The 22,021-nt window shown below is 36.6% G+C and overlaps 3 protein-coding genes across 4 annotated transcripts; all 3 read left to right on the forward strand.

Moving 5' to 3' along the window:
• The first annotated feature begins 423 nt into the window (after positions 1-423).
• Positions 424-3,464, forward strand: LOC107434177 (ras-related protein RABB1c). The gene is made up of 6 exons (XM_016045608.4): positions 424-730; positions 1,037-1,176; positions 1,835-1,917; positions 2,386-2,590; positions 2,743-2,811; positions 3,131-3,464. The coding sequence occupies exons 1-6, from the start codon at positions 685-687 to the stop codon at positions 3,221-3,223; spliced, it is 636 nt and encodes a 211-aa protein (XP_015901094.1). The 5' UTR covers positions 424-684; the 3' UTR covers positions 3,224-3,464.
• An 894-nt stretch (positions 3,465-4,358) lies between these two features.
• LOC107433881 (enhancer of mRNA-decapping protein 4) lies at positions 4,359-14,686 on the forward strand. The gene is made up of 12 exons (XM_016045264.4): positions 4,359-5,639; positions 7,059-7,108; positions 7,181-7,337; positions 7,436-7,654; positions 8,316-8,444; positions 8,670-10,256; positions 10,594-10,953; positions 11,286-11,405; positions 12,470-12,640; positions 13,128-13,292; positions 13,450-13,575; positions 14,094-14,686. The coding sequence occupies exons 1-12, from the start codon at positions 4,701-4,703 to the stop codon at positions 14,400-14,402; spliced, it is 4,332 nt and encodes a 1,443-aa protein (XP_015900750.3). The 5' UTR covers positions 4,359-4,700; the 3' UTR covers positions 14,403-14,686.
• A 148-nt stretch (positions 14,687-14,834) lies between these two features.
• LOC107433898 (pentatricopeptide repeat-containing protein At3g24000, mitochondrial) lies at positions 14,835-19,853 on the forward strand. 2 transcript variants are annotated; one of them, XM_025079063.3, is made up of 2 exons: positions 14,835-18,690; positions 19,238-19,853. In XM_025079063.3, exon 1 carries the CDS (start codon positions 15,001-15,003, stop codon positions 17,005-17,007), a length of 2,007 nt encoding a protein of 668 aa, XP_024934831.3. In that variant the 5' UTR covers positions 14,835-15,000; the 3' UTR covers positions 17,008-18,690; positions 19,238-19,853. The 2 variants fall into 2 exon arrangements, with proteins under 2 accessions (XP_024934831.3, XP_015900785.3); XM_016045299.4 differs by having other exon boundaries at positions 14,835-18,684.
• The last annotated feature ends 2,168 nt before the right edge of the window (positions 19,854-22,021 follow it).

Here is a 22,021-nt window from a genome sequence, read left to right on the forward strand (position 1 = left end):
CAATGATCTTAGTTTTTATTAACAAAATAACCCCAAAAAAAAAAAAAATTTAATAATTGAAAGATTTTATTTTATTTTTATGTCGTATAAATTTATATATATTTTTTTAAATATTAAAAAAATTCCTATTTGTAACCCAAAGTTATAGAAACTATTGGGCCAAGAGGAAAGAGGGGGCCCAGGAAGTAAAAGGGAATGTTCAGGCATGGGCTTGAGCTTGAAAGACGAAATGGGCTTAAAAAAGTGACAGCCGATAACAGAGAGGCATTGCTTCGCTGGAACAGTTTTTGGTTTTGGGGGAGTTCTGAGAGAGAGAGAGAGAGAGAGAGAGGGAGTGGCTTGAGAGTCTTTTGACCTGTTTCTCTCTTCCTTACGTTTCTTTTTCCTTCGCTCGCTCCGGTGCATATATATATATTTTCACACATATACATATACATATATACACGAAGCCTTGTACGTTTGGATTTCAATTTTCCCAACACTTTTTGGGGTATTTTTTCAAACTTCTTCTTCTTCTTCAATTTCAATTTGACAAACAGAGAAAAAACAGAGCGAGAAGAACGAGATCTCATTGGACGCGGCGATCCACTATATATATATATATATATATATAAAATTTCATTTGTGGGTTTGATCTTCACTGTTTATATTGAAAAGTTAAAAAAATAAAAAAAATTAAAGAATATGTCGTACGCGTATCTCTTCAAGTATATCATCATCGGTGATACTGGTAAATCCGCTTTCTTCGATTTCGTTAATTTAATTTGAATTGGCTTGCATCTCTTTTTTTTTTCAAAATTGTGTAGAATTCTCGCAGAATTTTTTCGAAAGACTTTGCAATTTTATCCGATAACCAATTTTGATCCTTTTTTTTGTATTATTAGTTCTTATTGGATTTTGTTTTGGGGATTGAATTTTTGGAGATGTAGACGGTGCAAACATACAATACAGATGTTGTGGGTTTTTGGGTTTTTTTGTTTTTTTGTTTTTTTTTCTTTTCCTGAGAAAAAAGATTATATGTCTATATGTTGTGCAGGAGTTGGAAAATCATGCCTGCTTCTTCAGTTCACGGACAAGCGGTTCCAGCCTGTGCATGACTTAACCATTGGTGTTGAGTTTGGAGCTCGGATGATTACTATTGATAACAAACCTATTAAGCTCCAAATCTGGGACACGGTTTATTCCTTATTCTCTCTAAATTCGTGCTTTTCCTCCCCCCCCCCCCCCCCCCCCCCCCCCCCAATTAATTAGTAAATAGATGTGCCACTAACTGCTAACGAAAGAATGGCTTAGTTCAATCAATCCAACTTTTTATTTTTATTTTTTTACATTATAACTTATTAGTAATTTTTGGCTACAGAAATTGATAACCACTTTAGATTTATGAAGCTCAGAAATCCATTTAATTTATCAATCCAATGCAATAATCTTTGTTTGCATATGGGGGTTATGGATCATATCTGATCTAGCCAAATAGGTGGAAGAGTTGAGTTGAGAATTAAGTATTCATCTCTATTTGCATGAAATGAAAAGTGGGACTTCGTTTACCAGGGTGGAATAAGGCATGATCTCATAAAGTTATTAGAATTGCTTACCAGCTAAGTAATAATCCGATGCTAACCATTATAGCAGTATGATAAATGCTTGTCTATCAAACTTTAGATTGGTGAACATTGTATTAAGCAGTGCTCATATTTGACTTGTGTAAGTTGTGATTATGTTATAGTTTGTACTTCCTATAACTTCTGGAAGTAATATAAGATTGTTAAAGTTGTTTTATTGTTGGTTTTTCTTTTTGAAGTTTTAGAGCTGATATATAACTAATACATTTTAGGCGGGTCAAGAGTCCTTCAGATCAATAACCAGGTCCTACTATAGAGGGGCAGCTGGTGCATTGCTCGTCTATGATATCACCAGGTATTTTCCATTAAACTTTTAACTCTTAATTAACTTTTAGACAAACAGTTTAACTTTGTGTGATAAATTAGGTTTTTTTTTCTTCGAGAAGCTTTAGAGTTTTTTGTTGTGCATATGTCAGTCTCATGTTTCTTGCCACTCAAGTAAATTGACTTTTCTTAACTAGTTCCCTTGCTCATAGAAGCCTCCTAGATTTATTTATTTATTATTATTTTTTTTTCCTTTTTTGGTTCACTAACATTGTTCCTGAATTTAATGGTGCTTTGCTTGAAATCAATATGCCTCTAATATAATGAAGTGCTGTTGCCAGCTAGATTTGATTCATAAGCTGCATCTGTATCGAAATATAATCAATAGCACAAACATAACTTCTCTTTGATTGTACATATTTGTATGTCTTTAAATCCCATTGTGCCACATAGTGAAGTAATAAAACTGGTGATGACAATTTGGTTACTTTATGTTTAGGAGGGAAACCTTTAATCACTTGGCTAGCTGGCTGGAAGATGCGAGGCAGCATGCAAATGCAAACATGACAATAATGCTAATTGGTAACAAGTGTGATCTTGCTCATAGAAGGGCTGTAAGCACAGAGGAAGGTGAGCAATTTGCAAAGGAGCATGGATTAATCTTCATGGAGGCCTCTGCTAAAACTGCTCAGAATGTTGAGGAGGTGAGCACATATTACATACATTTATATATATATATATATATATATATAACACGTACTGGAGATTTGTTTTACATGAACTTGATTTTCATTAGCTTCAATTCGTTGCCTCTATCATATTTTTATATTTCTAACGATAATGATTTTTGGTTCAGGCTTTTATCAAGACTGCTGCAACCATATATAAGAAGATTCAGGATGGAGTTTTTGATGTGTCGAATGAGGTTAGCTTTTTTCATTGTGTAATTTTATTTATTTATTTCTTCATGCCATGTCACATTTCACTTAACGTTTTAGTAAAAATTGAAAAGGGATTTGCCAGCTACACCTTTTGATTGTGCGTACGGGAGAGTGCTGTAGGATGAATTTTGCAGTAGATATGCATTCATTTTCATATGAAACGCCATGTTGTTGACACTAACGGTTGTCAATATCATTACAAAATTAGCATGAATTGAAACATAAAATGGCTTGCAATATACATGAATTAGTGAGAGGTGTAGCTGGTGTTCCTGATACTCCCATTCTTGGTCTCCTTTGCAGTCTTACGGAATAAAAGTTGGGTATGGTGGAATCCCTGGACCATCAGGAGGCAGAGATGGCTCCTCCTCTCAAGCTGGAGGCTGTTGCAGTTGAAATTTGATATTTCATCTGTCATGTTGAAGACAATCTATTTACTTGTGTCTTTTTACATGTTTTATTGCCTTTCTTTGCCTTTGTGTCTGAATATTCTCATGTCTTTTATACATGTGCTTAAGAAAAAACACCAAAACCTGTATAATTCTTCTCCATGTTGTTTCTGTTTGATTGTAAATCTAGCAGTTATTTGATTCATCGGTAGTTTTAATTTATTGAATGGAATTGCAGTTTGTGAATATACAGCCATTGTAGTGTAACCATTCTGTTATCATGTTGATTTTGGCTAATTCCATAAACTCAACCATGGGGTCGTTCAAAATTGGATGATTTAATCAGCCTGGTGACTGGATTTCTGTCAAATGAAAAGGTACTCAAGGTTGTCAGCGTACTGTACTACCTTGTAACATCCTGATTTCTGGAAATTGGCTATTTCAACTATCGTTGATTTTCTTTTCCTTGGTTTCTAGCATGCATGTCTTGCAGCTTTAAGTCTAACTGCGGAGTACTTGATTCATGGTGTAAGAGATTAGAGCATGATACCCAGTTGATGAAAATTCTTAGAATTCAAAATTTTCTGGGCTTCTGAGTGTCAGCAAAGTACAAATATTGGAAATGTGGTGTCGGCAAATGGGACTGATTCAGAGATGCACTCTTTCTGTCTCAGCTGGCGACACAATAACATAATGAGAAAATGACCACCAAAAAAGCAAATTTCCTTTTTACGGAAACAAAGGAATGTATTTCTTTATTATTAATGATTAATTATTCATTTCCATATTTTGGATTTGTCAGCCTGCTCTGCCTCTCACCCCATCCCCTTCTAAATAAATAGCCCCAAAAAAAAAAAAAAAAAGAATAATTATAATATGTACGTGAATTTTCTTTGTACCAATATCCTTTAGCTATTTTTTGGTGTCCATTGCCGTCAATCTCGCCTTTTTGGCTATTGTATGATGTTATATTCTATTTATATATATATATATATATATATCAAATACTATGGTATATAAAGATAAATATAAAGCAATTTCCTAATAAGTATTTAATAATCTACACTATTAAGTCTTCGTCCCCTTATGGTCACTTGATTCAGGACACGACAAAGAAAAGAAAGGGAAACACGGGTTTAGTTTTTTTGGCCGAGTTTGTTTTATTTATTTTTTTATTTAGCCTCTTTTTTTAATTGTTAGATTTAGATTCAACCCAGGAAAAAATATGTAAGGGAAAAAAAAAAAAAAAAAAAGGAAACAAAACAAAAGAAGAACAAAGAGGAATCCAAATCTAAAGAAAGAAAGGAAGGGAAAAAAAAAAAAAAAAGGGAAAAACCGAATCCAAATCATATAGTCTGGATCTGTTATTTTGATTTTTTTTTTTTTTTTTGGTTGGGGGGGGTTATGGATTCTTGATCATAAAATTGTATCTCTGTTATTAATTAGATCAGTGGGGTACCAATCACAAAAAATCATTACTTTCAATGGCTTCCCCAACTGGAATTATTCCAAATCCAAATTTAAATCCAAATCAAAATCAAAACCAAAATCTAAACCAAACCCAGTTCCAGCTCCACCATCACCAACAACAACATCAGCAGCAACAAGCAGCTGGTGGAGGTCACTTTGATATGCAAAAGCTCTACAAACCCTCTTCTTCTTCTTCTTTAAGTCCCACCCCTTCACCTCCTCCTATTTCCCCAAACATCAATCTCAACACAACTCCTTCTCTTCCTTCTTCTTCTTCTCCTTCTTCTTCTTCATATCCTACCACTTCCTCTTCTTCTTACCCTCCTCCAACTGGTCCTTCTTACCCATTTCATCCCCAGTACCTTCCTTACCATCATCAGCAACATCTAAACCACCACCTTCCCAACATTTCCATGCAGCCACCGACCCAACAGCAGAGACCCATTTCCTACGCACCCACTTCCCCAAATTCAAACATCACAGGCGGTGCCCGCTTGATGGCCCTCTTGAGCAACCAAAAGCCTCCCGATTTGCAGTCTACGGCGACTGTCCCTTTCTCCTCCTCGGCGACGTCCAGTCCTCAACTGCCGCCCGACTTCTCAGTCTCCTCGTCGTCGTCGACGACGACCCCTTCGGCTCCGCCTCTCAGTTTGGCGACCCAGCAGAACCCCACCACAGCCACCCCAATGAGGTTGCCTAGCAGAAAAGTTCCCAGGGGACGACATTTGATAGGCGAGAGAGTCGTTTACGACATCGATGTCAGATTGCTAGGTGAAGTTCAGCCTCAGCTGGAAGTTACTCCCATCACCAAATATGGCTCCGATCCTGGTCTCGTTCTTGGCCGTCAGATTGCGGTCAACAAATCTTATATATGTTATGGACTCAAGCTTGGTGCGATCCGGGTTCTTGATATAAATACTGCTTTGCGAGCTTTGCTTCGTGGCCATAACCAGGTTGGAAATGTGTTCTTAGCGTTGAATATCTAACATTACTTGTACCCTTTTCTCTGTTTAACTAAAACATATAATGTGTTTCTTGGACTTGAAGTTTGATCTTCAGTTTTTAGTTTGCTGGTTTAATGTTATGGAAAGTTGGAGTTTTTGTGCTTATGATATAAAGCGAAACTGCTAGCTTTGGTTGATAGAAGTTAAAATTATTCTGAAAGTTTGGAATTTCTAGTCGTGGATTCCTGGAAAGGTTTCCACTGTGTACCGTTCATCTTGTTTGCAATGAAGAAGGAAGTGTGTATATATATACATATATAATATTGGACTTTTGATATTTGTCTTTCAATTTTTCTTAATCTGTAGAAATAAAATTGCTTTACTTCCGAGATGCAAATATAATATATATATATATATATATATATTCTTTCCTCATTTTGTTCTCATTTCATGCTGCTGCTCGCTACAAATGCTCTTATATTTACTGCCATTCAGGTCCTTGAATAAACCACAACTGTTACTTCTTACTGGTCCTGTAATTAGAAAGGCCTATCAAATAGGGAAACTAGACAATTTATGTTGCTAGATACTCTGAAGAGTTAGTTATGATAGTTGCAGACTTGCACTCGCATATTCTGAATCCTTAAAAACAAGTTACATTAGTAAGTTGAGTGTCTCGTATGAGTAAAACTTCCCCATGAAACCCTATTACAGCAACCCCTTCTGTCTACCGAATTGACTTTTGCGACTTGTAATGCTTTAGAGCTTTAGTCTTGCCTATAACACCATTGGCGGTTACATGTTGCTTCAGATTCTTCTTTCCATGTGTCATGTGAAAGTCGTACAAAGCAACTCAATAGATACTGAATACAATAAAATGTCACCAGCTTACCAGATAAGCTGGTGACATTTTAAGTTGACATTTTAAGATGAACCAACTTCACAAGGTCCTGGTCTGAGAGATGTTCCACTTACTATACAATTGACATCGTAGACTTTCTTTCCTGTTGGACCTCAATAGGGGAATGATTAAATTATGGTGATACCATGTGTTCAAAGTATGAAAGTTGATCAGTAAGTAGCCTATTGTATCGACCCATTCCCTTCACTGGATGGAAAATTGTTGATCGTGTTAGTTTAAAATCAAACAAGAAATATATTATATATTGGTAAACTGGTAGAAATGGTTTTCACTTTTTATGATGGCCAAGACCATCAAGTTTCTTAGTATTAACAAATGTTATGGCAATGGTAGATAACAAAATAAACCGAGTGAAGGTATTTGTTGAAGTCGTGTTTTATTCTAGTAGTTTTGGCTTTCCCAATTATAATGGGTGTGGTTTTGACTGGGGGGCCTGTCAGTATCGGTTTTCTTTTGTGCCTCCCTTTCTCTTTCTCATTAAATATGTATATTCTTACATTACGCAGAGAGTGACAGATATGGCTTTCTTTGCTGAGGATGTTCACCTTTTGGCCAGGTAGAATCTCTATCTGAATTTCATTCTATTTGTCATTCATTTTATTGGAATGCTTACTTCCATTCTCTATAGTGCGAGTGTTGATGGGCGGGTTTTCATATGGAGGATTGCTGAAGGCCCAGATGAGGAGGACAAACCTCAAATTACTGGGAAAATTGTTGTTGCCATCCAGATAGTAGGAGAGGGAAAACCAGTCCATCCAAGACTCTGTTGGCATCCTCACAAACAAGTAATGATGGATATATCATTTGTGTTATTATCATCCTATTTTTGCTTGTTTGGTAGTCAAATTTGTCTTTTTAGTTGATTAACAATTATCATTTACAGGAAATTTTAGTGTTCGCAATTGAGAACCGTATCCTGAAAATTGATACGACAAAAATCGGAAAAGGGAAAATGTTTTCAGCTGAGGAACCGCTTAAATGTCCCCTTGATAAGCTGGTTGATGGGGTCCAGTTAGTTGGTAACCATGATGGTGAAATTACTGAGTTGTCAATGTGCCAGTGGATGAAGAGCCGGTTAGCTTCAGCATCAGTAGATGGCACGGTTGGTGTTTTGTTTATTGATTCTTCTGCAGTTGCATTGTCATCTTCCAGTTTATCTTCTTAGCCCTGCTTATTTTAAGAAATTGGAGATTGTTGATTCCAAATGTCACCTGCCAAACTAAAAAAAGATTACAAATGAATAACATTCAAATTTTTGGTGTCATGATATTAGAAAATGAAACTAGGTGAGCTCATATATGGAATCTGCTTTGTATTTTAATCAAATGGTAAGAAGTAACAACCTTACTGGTCAGCTAACAAAACAAACTTAATTACTGAGCCTGATATTATATTTTTAAGGTTGTCTTGTCTCCTGTTCCATTCAATGGTTATATTCACATTAAAGACAAGGATCATGGGAAAATTCCAACATGAGAACTTAGGCATGTAGACTTGTTCCCTTTCTATGTGGTCTTATCCATCTAGAGGTGGTCTTTCTTTTGTTAGGCTGTGGACAATTCAAGTGGCAACCTTTAGTAATTCTATCAGCTATCATGCTATAAGAAACTGCTTAGTAGGATTACATTAGTATAAAATCTAACCTGATTAATCATCCATGGATCAGTTCAACTGCAGCGAGAACTATTAATGTATATGTATATTAGGACTCTATTTATTGTTTCTTTATTGTTCTCTGATCGATCAGTTATATTTTATGACAGGTGAAGATTTGGGAGGACCGTAAAGCGCCACCAATTGCTGTGCTAAGACCTCATGATGGTCAACCTGTCAATTCTGTGACATTCTTAACTGCTCCTCATCGCCCTGATCACATTGTTCTTATCACAGCGGTACATGCATCTCTGATTTTTCCTATCATATGAAACACGGTGCATGGCATTTCTATGTTTCTGTATTAGTCATATGAAACCTGGTGCATGGAATCTCCATGTTTCTGTATTAGTTTTTTTTTTTTTTTGGCTTGGCTAGTATCTACCTATTTTTTTTGCTTGGCTAGTATCTACCTTTATTACACATATATCAAACTCTCATTTTAAATCTTTCCCCTTTTGCAGGGCCCACTGAATAGGGAAGTGAAGATGTGGGCCTCTGAAAGTGAGGAGGGATGGTTGTTGCCTAGTGATACAGAATCATGGCAGTGTACTCAGACTCTGTATATTATGAGTTCTGCAGAAACCAAGGCTGAGGATGCATTCTTTAATCAAGTTGTTGCACTGCCTCGTGCAGGCCTATTTCTACTTGCAAATGCCAAAAAGAACGCCATATATGTTGTGCATATTGAATATGGGTCTAATCCAACTGCAACCCGAATGGATTACATCGCTGAATTCACCGTCACAATGCCCATCTTGAGTCTTACTGGGACTAGTGATAGTTTACCAGATGGAGATCTTGGCGTTCAGGTCTACTGTGTTCAAACACAAGCTATTCAGCAGTATGCACTGGACTTATCTCAGTGCTTGCCACCTCCTATAGACAACACTGAGTTGGAGAAAGCAAATCCCAGTGCTTCTCAAGCTTTTGATGCTTCTGATGGTTCTGCTGTTTTTGAATCACTACAGACAAGTGAAGCATCAGAAATATCTGTTGGTAATTTGTCTTCTATGCCTTATATGAGCTCTGAAAGTTCTCTATTAACTGTCCAGCCTGTAAAGTTGGCTTCTTCTGATCCTAAAAGCTTACCTGACGTTGCTTCTTCTGGAATTAATGCTGAGCCAATACCTTTGCCATCTCATAGTGGAATTGAAAACTTGCATCCTCCATCACCTCCTCTTCCTTTAAGTCCAAGGTTGTCCAGGAATTTATCTGGTTTTAGGAGTTCTGGGAATAGCATTATCAGTGATCATGGTAGTGACCAGTCAATTCTTGTTCATTCATTTGACCAGAGAATGGACTCTGTCAAAGATAACAATGCTGATACATCTTCCTCACGTGACAACCAGAGGAAGGGGGATAAAAATGGCGCAGAGGATGATAATTCTGTGCTTCCTAGTTCTTCTGCAGTGTTTAAACGTCCAACCCATCTGGTAACTCCATCTGAGATACTAGCTGTATCTGCTTCATCTTCTGAGAATTCTCAGTTTGGTCAGGGTATGGGTGTCGTGGAGGCAAAGGTTCAAGATATTGTTATCAGCAATGATGCAGATAGCATAGAAAAAGAGGTTAAAGTTATTGGTGAAATGCAAACCGGTAACAATATTGAGTCTGATGTCCATGGGGAAGCCCAGGTTATCCCAGCAGAGAAAAAGGAAAAATCATTTTACTCCCAGGCCTCTGGTCTTAGCTTTCAGGTGGCAAGAGACTGTTGTGTGGAAACATATAGTGGAGAGGGTGTTCTGCAGGGTAATAATGTTGGTGTTACAAAGGCACTAGAGCAACCTCCAACCACCAGTGAGGAAGAAGTTCAAGATTCAAAAGCTGGTGAGTTAGAAGCTTCAGCAACTGTTTTGCCGCCCCCTGTGCAAGCTTCGAAAGGCAAAAGGCAGAAGGGGAAAAATTCTCAAGTATCTGCTTCATCTTCCCCTTCTCCAAGCCCTTTTAACTCCACCGATTTATCCAATGAACCAGATGGAAGTTCAGGTGCTTCAGCTGCAGCAGCTACCTTTCCCCAGTTATCAACTATGAAAGATACGCTGGATCAGGTAATCCTTCAGACTTTAGAACGTTGACATATCATTATTATGTGTATACTTTGTGAACTTGATGGAATATTGGTTATCTCTTTGCTTGTATGTTGTCTTTTATTATGTCTTTTTAGGATTGCTGCTCAAATAATTTTGGTTAATAAATTATTAAATCCCATTCTTCTAAGATTTGCTTTTTTTCCTATGTGCATTAGAATCCTAGGGCCCAACATTGGCAATCACTTTTCATTCTTTATTTCTTTAAAATGTAGATTTTGACGTTAACTTGTTGATTTGTTTCACCTGTAATAATAATTTTGACACGTTTGGTTCATGATTCTTTGGTAAATTACAGTTGATGAGTATGCAAAAAGAACTGCAGAAGCAGTTGAATGTGATGGTTTCTGTCCCAATTACGAAAGAAGGTCGACGACTAGAGGGATCCTTGGGCCGGAGTTTGGAGAAAGTTGTCAAGGCTAACACAGATGCTTTGTGGGCTCATTTCCAAGAAGAAAATGCTAAGCAGGAAAAGTTAGAACGAGACCGTACACAGCAAATAATGAACTTGATGACCAATTTTGTAAACAAGGACTTGCAGGCCATGTTGGAGAAAATTCTGAAGAAGGAAATAGCTGCAGTTGGACCAGCTGTAGCTCGTGCAGTTACTCAAATTCTGGAGAAAACCGTAAATTCAGCAATCACTGAGTGCTTCCAGGTTCAAACTTTTAAAATTTTCATCAGGGCATCTTTCTTCAAGTATTTAATTGGTTTCGAATTGTTCTATTTGCTTGTGTCATTTTTATTGGAGGAACACCATTATCGTGGAACTCTTATAGGAAATGCAGCTATGGTGTGGATGATAGAGAATTAAGTTTTTTGGAACAGCATTCTTTTCTGAACGGCTTTATTCTACTCTTCTAGATGATGCATTTGCTCTTTCAAATGACCAAACATAGTTTAACATTTGATTTTTATAAGCTGTAAAGACATAATTTGATTTGTCTATAGATGAAACATGACTGAATGAAGTTCATCAATATTATGCAGAAAGGAGTCGGAGAAAAGGCAGTGAGTCAGTTGGAGAAATCAGTTCATTCAAAACTTGAAGCAACTGTGGCTAGGCAAATTCAGTCACAGTTTCAAACTTCTGGAAAGCAAGCTCTTCAGGTGATTGCAAGTTCATTAAAATTAACATTTCTTACAGCAGTAATATGAATGCATTTTTCCCATTGGTATGCACTTCAATTTAGCAAATCTTCACTCTTGTTGAAAATCCTTCATGATAGCTGTTTGTCCTCTCTTCTTGTGAGTTGTATTGTTCATTTTTATGATTAGGACTGTCACTACCATATTGAACCATAAATATTAATGCACCTATTAAATTAAGGGGCATCATTGTCGATGTTTATTAATCTTGGGACATTCTCAACAAATTTTAAGTTGTATAACAAAAGGTCAGATTGGTTCATACAAGTGTAAGTACAACTGTACAAGTAATGTGATTGTTATGATGTGTAGAGAAATTGTATGATTTGTGAAGATATGAAAACTATTTTAACTAATAATATTATTTCTGAAACACTGAAGAATTGTTAAATATTGGTATAGATGTGCATTCAATATTACGTGGTTGTGTACTTACTTTATTATCACAGACTGATGTTACTAGTTGTAGGAATTACTTTTTTGCAAGTATTATTCCTTAAAGTGGTTGAAGGATTCAAGGATCTAGTTTATACTAACTGTTTCTAATGAGCATTGCATCTCTTAGAATAGGACCATCTTGTTTCACCTGGTCACTCAAAATCTGGCCTTGTAAAAAAGGTTCATCAATGACATGATGACATCTTTTGTTGAACACTAAGATTCGTTTTTTTGCCAATCTCTGGAGTATTCAAGAGTCTTTCTCTTTTGTACATGTATTTGTTCATTTGCCCAAGCCTGTTCATATGTGCATTTTCATCTTGACTTAAGATCCCTAGAAATGTGGTTTGTTTTCTGTAATATTTTTCATTCTCAGTTTTATTATTTATTTGACTTCAATCCTCACAAATTGGAAAATATGATTGGAACCTGTATTATTTTGACTGGAATTCTCATCCTCTCGAGTATTTTGTAATTTCTTTCTGCTTCAATGAAATATTAAAATTGTAAGGTTTAATGCATAATTAATAAAAAGAAAATTTTATGAGTTTGGGGAACCCGTTCAGAAAGTTGATCTTTATTTGCAGGATGCATTGAGGACTAGTTTAGAAGCATCAATGATTCCGGCATTTGAGATGTCATGTAAAAACATGTTTGAGCAAGTTGATGCCACATTACAGAGAGGGCTTATCAAACATACAGTTGCTGCTCAGCAACAGTTTGAGTCCACACATTCTCCACTGGCTGTTACTCTGAGGGTATGTATTACTGGTGATATTGTAGTAGGGGTAAAGTCATATATTTATTCTAGAGCTTTTCTAATTCTCTCTCCACAACATTGGGTTGGTGTGGGAGAAGTAGTGCATAATTCTTATTTTTCATTGAATAGTTTTCCTCCATATTATAACTTATTTTGGATTTTTTGTCCTGTTTTCTTTCAACTGTAATGTACTAGATTTGCAACATGTTGTAATAAACAATAATTTATTATATAGTTTTTTTCTTTTTTCTTTCTCTCTCTTTTTTTTTTTTTTTTTTTTTTTGGGATATCGAAAGAACTCATATGATGTAGTTAGAAAGTAAAATTTAAAATATAACAGTTATTGATTTCACCTGTACATAAACTAGAATACTTGTTCAAATGAAAGCCTTAGCTAACTAACAGTTATTCATATCTCCTATACATATTTACCGCACCATAGATGTGTGTTTTTATGCTAAATATGCGTTCTTATGCATTTGCAGGATGCAATTAATTCAGCATCAACAATCACCCGAACCTTGAGTGGTGAATTAGCGGATGGCCAACGAAAACTGTTATCCTTTGCCACTGCAGGTGCCAACTCGAAAGCAACAAGTACCTTGGCAACACAGCTAAGTAATGGACCATTGCCTGGTCTACATGAGATGGTATCTCTCTCTCACTACGCAGTTTCACAGGGATCATACATGTTTGAGAATGAGTGATCTCTTTTATTTGAAATTGGATCCTCAAGACATAGTGTAATATATGTTTTGAAGAACTTTTTTCTGGGCATTCTAACGTATGAAGGGATCTCTCTATCAGGTTGAGGCACCTGTTGACCCAATTAAAGAACTATCTAGATTGGTTGCCGAGCAGAAATTTGAGGAAGCATTCACTGCTGCCCTGCACAGGAGTGATGTCTCGATAGTTTCCTGGTTATGTTCTCAGGTATGCTCTCTTTTGCTTGTAGGTGCAGATGCAAGGAGATGCTTTTCGTTTGAGCCCGTTTGGACTCAGCAAATATCTTTTAAGCAAAAAAACAATAATAGTCTCATTTTAATACAGTTGTCAAATCGGTTATTGGGTTCTTAAAATTAGTATGATTTGGGTTTTTTAAAAGGGATATTTCATTGCAGTATAAAATGTTTATTTATTGTTAGGATAGTGCTACTACGAGGTGACTCTTCCCCCCCTCTCAAAATAGAAAATATCTATTTAAAGTATGTTTACAGGAACGAACTCTTATTAATTGTAGGCAGATCCTAGAATCAACAACTAAAATTAACTACTTATCTCCGTTTAAGTTGATTTCACATTGACTTGTTGCCTGTAGAAGTTTGTCATTGAGTTTGGTTGCATTACTTTTATTTTATGTCTTTAATTGTAGCCTTAACTGATACTAACTGGATGTTACACTAGGTGTTTTAAGTATTCATAATAACCCATTTTTCTGCATCGTTCATCAGGTGGATTTACAGAGGATCTTGTCACTAGTGCCACTCCCACTAAGCCAAGGAGTTCTTCTGGCCCTTCTTCAGCAATTGGCGTGTGATATTAGCAATGATACACCTAAAAAGCTGGCATGGATGACAGATGTAGCTGTCGCCATAAATCCAACAGACCCAATGATCGCATTGCATATCCGACCCATCTTTGAACAGGTCTATCAGATACTGAGTCATCACCGGAACATACCCACTATCTCGCCTTCAGAAGCAAGCAGCATTCGCCTTCTTACGCATGTAATCAACTCTGTGTTAATGAGCTGTAAATGATTATTGTTGGCCCTTATTAGCCCTGTAAGCGGAAAGATAAAATTTGTTGTATAGAAAACCAAGTGTAGGAAGTTAAGGGGTGGGAGAGAAGGATACGTTTGTTCAGATGGGTTTGGATTGTTGATGATTTGTGTAAAATAGTTTCCATTAATGTTTTGCAACGCTTTTCTTTTGATTGTACACAACCCATTGTTATTACCCTCCTTTATCAGTGGATGTAACATAAGACTTGCGCACCTGTATATATATATATATATATATTATCTATTAGTATGTTTATGTAATGTAAGCGTAAGAAAGCAAGAGCTTGATGATGCTAGAACAAAGAACAAAGTGAAAAATACTGGTAAATTTTCTGTATTTGAGAAGCTGATTGATCGATATGCTTCAAATTTCGTTATTAATAAACTACGTTGAGTAAATGACTGCTTTCTCTTTAACTATTTTCTTTTTTTTTTTTTTTGGGGACTCTGCGAGATCCTTCCACATGGGAAATTGATAAGGCTTCTGGGTGATACCAGCTTTTGCAAGACTCGAGCAACGAATTGCTGTACATGTCGATTTGAGAAAACTTAAAAAAGTTTATTCGTAATTTGCTATGAAGAAACTTATCCTCTCTAGTAAATCATTGGTTCTCTGTGATGGCTCTGCCTGTTCGAAAGTTCGGGATTTTGGTGGCTTTGTTCATCGTACATTAGCGTCTTGTCCGTTTGGTACCTCTGCAGCTCCGGCCCTTTTCTCTGATTCGGAGTCTGGAGGAAATGACTGCTACGCTTCTGGCGTAATCCAAGATAAGGACCTTCTGCGGAAGAGCTATGGTGGTTCCGGAACGGGACTTCATGTTTTGGACTTGATTGACCGTGGTTCTTTGGAAGCTGATCGGATTCTTTACAATACCTTGCTAAAGAGATGCACCCAGATGGGAAAGCTCAGAGAAGGAAGAATCGTTCATGCCCACATCCTCAATTCCCAGTTCAAGGATGACCTCGTGATGGGCAACACCATACTTAACATGTATGCCAAATGCGGTGGACTCAAGGATGCTCGGACTTTGTTTGATGAAATGCCTGTTAAGGACATGGTTACTTGGACTGCTTTGATCACTGGCTATTCTCAGAATGATCAACCTGAGGACGCTCTTGTTTTGTTTCCTCAAATGCTACGACATGGATTGGAGCCCAACCAGTTCACTCTGTCCAGCCTGTTAAAGGCTTCCGGAGGCAGGCCAACGGACAAGCATGGCAGGCAGCTTCATGCATATTGTCTCAAGTATGGTTTTGTTTCCAATGTTTATGTGGGCAGTTCTCTTGTGGACATGTACGCTAGGTGCGGCCATATGGTTGAAGCTCAGTCAATCTTTGATGACATTGTGAGCAAGAATGAGGTGTCGTGGAACGCTTTGATTGCTGGGCATGCCAGGAAGGGTGAAGGAGAGCATGCTTTCAGATTGTTTTGGAAGATGCAGAGGGAAGATTTTAAACCTACTCATTTCACCTATTCTAGTATTCTGGCTGCTTGTGCCAGTACAGGTTCTTTGGAGCAAGGGAAGTGGGTGCATGCACATATGATTAAGTCAGGTGGTAGACTTGTTGCTTTTGCTGGGAACACTCTACTTTACATGTATGCAAAGTCGGGTAGCATTGAGGATGCAAAAAAAGTTTTTGATAGGTTGTTAAAGCAAGACTTGGTTTCTTGGAATTCGATCCTTACTGGATATGCACAACATGGGCTTGCAAAGGAGACTTTACGGCAGTTTGAGGAAATGCTGAGAATCGGAATTGAACCAAATGATATAACTTTCCTTTGTGTTCTGACTGCTTGTAGCCATGCTGGGCTTTTGGATGAAGGACAGTATTATCTTGAATTGATGAAGAAATACAAGGTTGAACCCCAGGTTTCACATTATGTGACAATCGTTGATCTTCTCGGCAGAGCAGGTCTTCTTGATCGAGCTGAGAGGTTTATAAAAGAAATGCCTATTGAACCCACTGCTGCTGTGTGGGGAGCCTTGCTTGGTGCTTGCAGGATGCACAAGAATATGGAGTTGGGTGCTTATGCTGCTGAACGTGTTTTTGAGCTTGACCCCCACGATTCTGGGCCCCATATATTGCTCTATAATATCTATGCCTCTGCCGGAAGATGGGACGATGCGGCAAAAGTGAGAAAGATGATGAAAGACAGTGGGGTGAAAAAGGAACCTGCTTGTAGTTGGGTCGAGATTGAAAATGCTGTCCACATGTTTGTGGCAAATGATGATGCTCATCCACAGAGAGAAGAAATCCATAGGATGTGGGAGAATATCCAAAGTAAAATCAAGGAGATTGGATATATCCCAGACACCAGCCATGTACTTTTGTTTGTAGACCAGCAGGAGAGGGAAGTAAAGTTGCAGTACCACAGTGAGAAGCTTGCTCTAGCATTTTCCCTCCTGAACACTCCTCCTGGATCCAGCATTAGGATCAAGAAGAACATAAGAGTTTGTGGTGATTGTCATTCAGCAATCAAGTATGTCTCAAAGGTGGTAGGAAGAGAAATCATCTTGAGAGATACCAACCGGTTCCATCATTTTCGTGATGGCTCTTGCTCTTGTGGGGATTATTGGTAGAGCTAATTTCAGTGCCTATTATCACTCCTAAGAATCTGAATGGAAAGTGGATTTGCTAAATGGATATATTGACCCATTATAAGTGGCCAATTGAGTCGTTAGTTTCAAATCAACTCTCTAGTTTTGGAAAAGTGATAAGAGGCTTGAATATATAATCAGTTGGCTGGTCTGGCCAAATGTGCCTTTTGAAACAACTACATGAATTGGCAGTTATGGTATTTGTAACCTACGATAGGCGCAGGGAAGAAGGGGAAGAAACTGGAATGCTATAAACATTGAGTAGACATGATCCTGGACACTAGGAGATGGAGATACATGATAATGATACGAAAATTCAAATGCAAGTATTTGTTCTTTATTGAAGGTAGCCGGCAACCTGTAAGGTTTCATATATTTCTAACAGTCAAGGCTTCCCAGGAAAGCTCGCTCAGAGTTGGGGAAAATTATTCATTATATCAGAATAGCAAAAATTGTCTCCTACATAAGAACCATGATGTCCGGGGAAACCACCTCATTTCCCATATACAATAGAAGATATCAGCACCATTACCGGAACTCGTAGAATTAACAGGCTGCAGATTGATGAGGAAAGGAAATAGAAGGAAACATGAAAGAAAAGAAAAAAGAAAAAAATCTTATTGTATGAATTCTTTTTGGTTTTTGCGTGATTCTTTATAAATTTCAGCGTAGTATGAAAAAATTAATTGTTGGTTTTGTTTACCATTAAAGAAACGTTAATGCCTTTCTGTGTGCTATGATTTCCGCGTCTGAAATTTGCCATACTACTCGTAATGACTTCTCTTAATGCACCTAGCATAATGCCAATATATATAAAACCTTCTAACAAACTGAATTCATAAAGAAGGTAAGGTGTGATGGCTTCTGCTATCGCTCGAACAAAACTTGCTATTATTTAGAGTTTGTCCATGCCCACATGAATTCTTCAAATGCGGTCAAGATAATGTCAATCTACGGGTACCAACCTCCTCCTCCCACCACCCCAAACAAGAAATTTCATAAAAGAAGGAAACCTTTTTGAACTGTTATCTGCTTTTACACAATTCCTGCAAACAAACACAGTGAAACAGTTTGATTCTACTCTGATAATCCCAAGTTCACAAACTATCTTTCTTCTTTAAATATTAGAGCCATTGGGATTTGGTTTTGAGTAATTTAGAGGAGACAAAATTAGGAGATGACAGGAAAATGGGGAGGGTGTAATAGTGGAAAAATCAGCAAAGTGAGACAAATCGCAGAGGAAAGAAAGAGAAAAACGAAAAAGACGGGTAAAATTTTTCAAATGGGTAATTGGTTTTTTTTTTTTTTTTTTTTTTTTTTTTTTGCCTTGTGGAATTGGAAAGCTAAAAATAGATAGACAGAGAGAGGGAGAGAGAGAGAGAGAGAGAGAGAAGAGAAGAGAGAAAGGAACGCAAAAGAAGGAAAACTAAAACAACCCATCTGTTTCATTTCATTCATGCTGTGAGAGAAAGAGAAAGAGAAGGAACAGGCAAAAAGCGTGAGATGGTACTCTGTGTGTGGTGCGAGACGGTTTAGCTTAAAATCGCATAGCGTGTGAAGCAAAGCTCCCCATTCTAATCATCATCATCATTCTTCAGCAAAACGTTTTTACATTGCAATCCAAAACAGCTTCCATTTAAAAAAAAAAAAAAAAAAAAGGTACAGGTAAAGAAAGAAAAAAGAATCTTTCAAATTCGTCTTTGATGTTAATCAGATTTTGCAGGATTGTATTACTGTTAATCACTAGGAGTTTTATCATCATTGCTTCATTCGCATTCATTTCCATACTAAATCTTCACTACCTTCCATAGATTTCTTTGGCTCTGTTCTTGCCAAATATATACTTCAATGCAATCTAGTAACACAGACCCACCAACCCCAGCTCCATCTTCAGCAAATCTTTGATTCATGAATCTCATTTTGATGACCCTTTTATGAATTTGTAGAAATGAAGTGTATATATGCTATCTTTTTTGCTCTTTTGGTTGCCAAAATTTGGTTTTTATTTTAAAGAAAAAAAATCCGACCCGGAGGAAAAGCAGAGGTTGGTAATTTGGGAGCTTACTTAAAAGCAGATCTTGCCCTTTTGAACGTCTTAGATTTCATGCATGCCAACAGCTTTTCAATGGCAATACGCAATATGATATGATGTAATATATACACAAATATATATATATATATATATAAGATCTCTGTTCCTCTGTTTTCTCAGCAATGGAGCAGGACAGCAAGAAGAGAGTAAGAGAAGGAGATCATCATCAGGACCAGAAAGATGTTTCAAATTCAAAGAGACATGCAAAGAAGCAAGAAGGTCTGAATTCAGCTGTCTGGGAAGATTACAAAGACGAAGACGACCACAACAAAAGGACGTCGGAGGAGTCAGATTTGGCAGTTGGAGTGTTCGATTTCCCATGGCTGAAAGATGGTGTGGTGTCGAAATCAGAGGAATGGAGATTCGAAGACGTGTTCTCGTCGCCGTTGGATGAGACATCGTCGACGACGACGTCCTCCACGATCACTACCAGTGCTGGTTTTGAGTTTGAGTTTTCCGGGCAGTGTTTGTGTCAGTCGCCGGAGGCTTTGCTTGATTTTCCGGAGGAGGACAAGTTTGAGGAAACAGAGAGCGTGGATTGCATTTGGAGCTCTCTGCTTAATCAGCCTCTTCAACAGCCAAACTGATTTTTTATTTTATTTTGTTTTTTAATTTTTGGGCGTTTACTGTATATTAGAAGAAACCTGGACACAAACATATTGTAAAACCAGAATTCTGCCATGGAAAGTTTTGGGGAAAAAAAGAAAAAGAAAAATTACTCCTTTTTTGTTTTTTCCTTGTGATGTTTATTGATTTTATGATCCAGCTTTTCACCCACATTTTCTTGCAATTTGAGTTTCCAATTTGGTAGTAAAAATAAAACTGTTTTTTGTTTGCCTTGTGTTTCTGAAAACAAGTTAGCCAAATAATAAAATTTTGGAAATTACCATAAAACAATCTTATTTTTAAAATTGACCAAAAAATCTGTTTTTTTTTTTTTGTTAAAAAAAAAAAAAAAGAAAAAAACGATCTTTCTAAAGCATTGGTTTCATGCACGAACCTGATTGGCTAGCAATTGGCAATAATAATATACAGATGAACTGGTCAAAAGTTGTGGAATCTCACTTTTACCAATCCCCAAACATTTTGTTCTTTTTATTTTTGGGGTTGATGATGAATGATGATTATTAGAATGGGATGATGATGATTTCTTGTCTCATTCATATAGGACTAGTTAAAAACTTGTAACAAATACAATTGGAATCTCTCAACTCAATAAACAAAGAATACCATATAATTTGGATCTAACGCCAAATCTTATGACCATTGACCACAAAACATTTCAGAAGTAGTATAGCTACCAAAAAATATCCATCTACAATAATTTAAAAAAATAAAATAAAAAACCTTTAGCTCATATATGCCACATCAAAAATACTTTGTGTGACAAAAACGGTTGCAAATTTAGGCTTAGCTTTTACTATACTACCTATCTCTCTCTCTCTCTCTCTCTATATATATATATATATATGGATAATTTATCCCTCTACAACTATAATATTAAATTAATTTTGTAAAGGAGAGGAAGAGAATAACATATAACAACTAAAAACATTAATGGCTTGTTAGGCAAAGCATGCATAACTAAACAAGTTAAAAATCCCAACTTTCATTTGAGATGATTGTGCCATCCTATCCATTTTTCTTATATGGGAAATGATGAAAATACAAGCTCTTTTATAGGACCTGGATTATCTTCTTGTAAAATATGAACTAAACCTCCTTGGCAACGTGAAAATTAATTGAGACCAGTATAAAGCAATAAACTTTCCTACCTACCAAACGGTACTGCGTGCAAGGTAGGCTACAAGAATATGTGGTATACTATACTTCCTGTAAGCATACTACAGACTTTCTTTCAACCTAGAATCTACTCAAAATTAACTAGAATCTACTCAAGGTAAAATTAATTAATAGCGTTTTCATGCTCTGAACAACTAGAATCTGTAGGTGGATTGCCAACATTTTAAAATGATGATGCCAACCAGTAGCAACAACAATAATGATAATAATAATAATGACAGAGTCTTAAGGAAATAAAACTTTACTAAGCAAAATGTAATATACAACAACCTGAGTTTAGGCATCATTTTTAACCATTAAACAGAAACATCCATATTGCACGGTCATCAGTCATCAGCAAAACGTATGAGCCTTCTTCTGCTCACTTTGTTCAAGTTTAAATTACCAGTTAAGTAATCTGCAAATCAGACTCTATACCAATTAGAAATATTCCATGCAAAGCACTAAGCTTGATGGTCATTAATGTACCAGCTTGGATTTCAACATTTTGCCTTCTTTTGTACGAGGTACTGAATCGTTGATTCAGCAACAAGATTAAGATTCCTGAATCCTTGAAAGTTTTTTTTTTTTTTCAAAAAAAAAAAAAAAAACTATTGCAAAAGCATATTGCAAAAATTGTAACGAGGGATACACAAACTATATTTCTATAGCATTGGTTGCACCAACCGGACTGGTTGGTAATTGGTGACCGAGTGACATAATGCCACTTATATATGGGAAATAATTACTTAAGTTAGACTTGTTCAGTTGAAAACTTGTGAAAAATACAACCCGAATCTACCAGTAGACAAAGCATACCATATTATTTGGATCCAATGCCAAATCTTATGAACAATGTATACAGGAATAATATAGTTACTGCAAAATATCCAACTACAGTAAAAAAAAATGATAAAAAAATAAAAAACCTTCAGCATATATATCCCATATAAAATAATATATTCGTTATCAACAATTATAATATTAATCACATGTTATTCTGCTCGTCTTATAATATTCTTATAACTAACACTTTGTTTAGTACATGATTGTGAAATGCTTTCATTTTTGTTATTTAATAAAAACAAAGAAACACTACTTACATGGATTGTCAATAATAAA

The sequence above is a fragment of the Ziziphus jujuba genome, chromosome 1, assembly GCF_031755915.1.
Source record: "Ziziphus jujuba cultivar Dongzao chromosome 1, ASM3175591v1".
Classification (NCBI taxonomy): domain Eukaryota; kingdom Viridiplantae; phylum Streptophyta; class Magnoliopsida; order Rosales; family Rhamnaceae; genus Ziziphus; species Ziziphus jujuba.

Excerpts from the sequence above, each read along its gene's own strand:
- LOC107433898 (XM_025079063.3), top strand. The coding sequence starts at position 15,001 with ATGAAGAAACTTATCCTCTCTAGTAAATCATTGGTTCTCTGTGATGGC.
- LOC107433881 (XM_016045264.4), top strand. The coding sequence starts at position 4,701 with ATGGCTTCCCCAACTGGAATTATTCCAAATCCAAATTTAAATCCAAAT. Across the intron at positions 7,338-7,435 it reads GTTGGCATCCTCACAAACAA|GAAATTTTAGTGTTCGCAAT; the intron begins GTAATGATGGAT and ends TATCATTTACAG. Across the intron at positions 13,576-14,093 it reads TTTCCTGGTTATGTTCTCAG|GTGGATTTACAGAGGATCTT; the intron begins GTATGCTCTCTT and ends ATCGTTCATCAG.
- LOC107434177 (XM_016045608.4), top strand. The coding sequence starts at position 685 with ATGTCGTACGCGTATCTCTTCAAGTATATCATCATCGGTGATACTG. Across the intron at positions 1,918-2,385 it reads CTCGTCTATGATATCACCAG|GAGGGAAACCTTTAATCACT; the intron begins GTATTTTCCATT and ends CTTTATGTTTAG. Across the intron at positions 2,591-2,742 it reads CTGCTCAGAATGTTGAGGAG|GCTTTTATCAAGACTGCTGC; the intron begins GTGAGCACATAT and ends TTTTTGGTTCAG.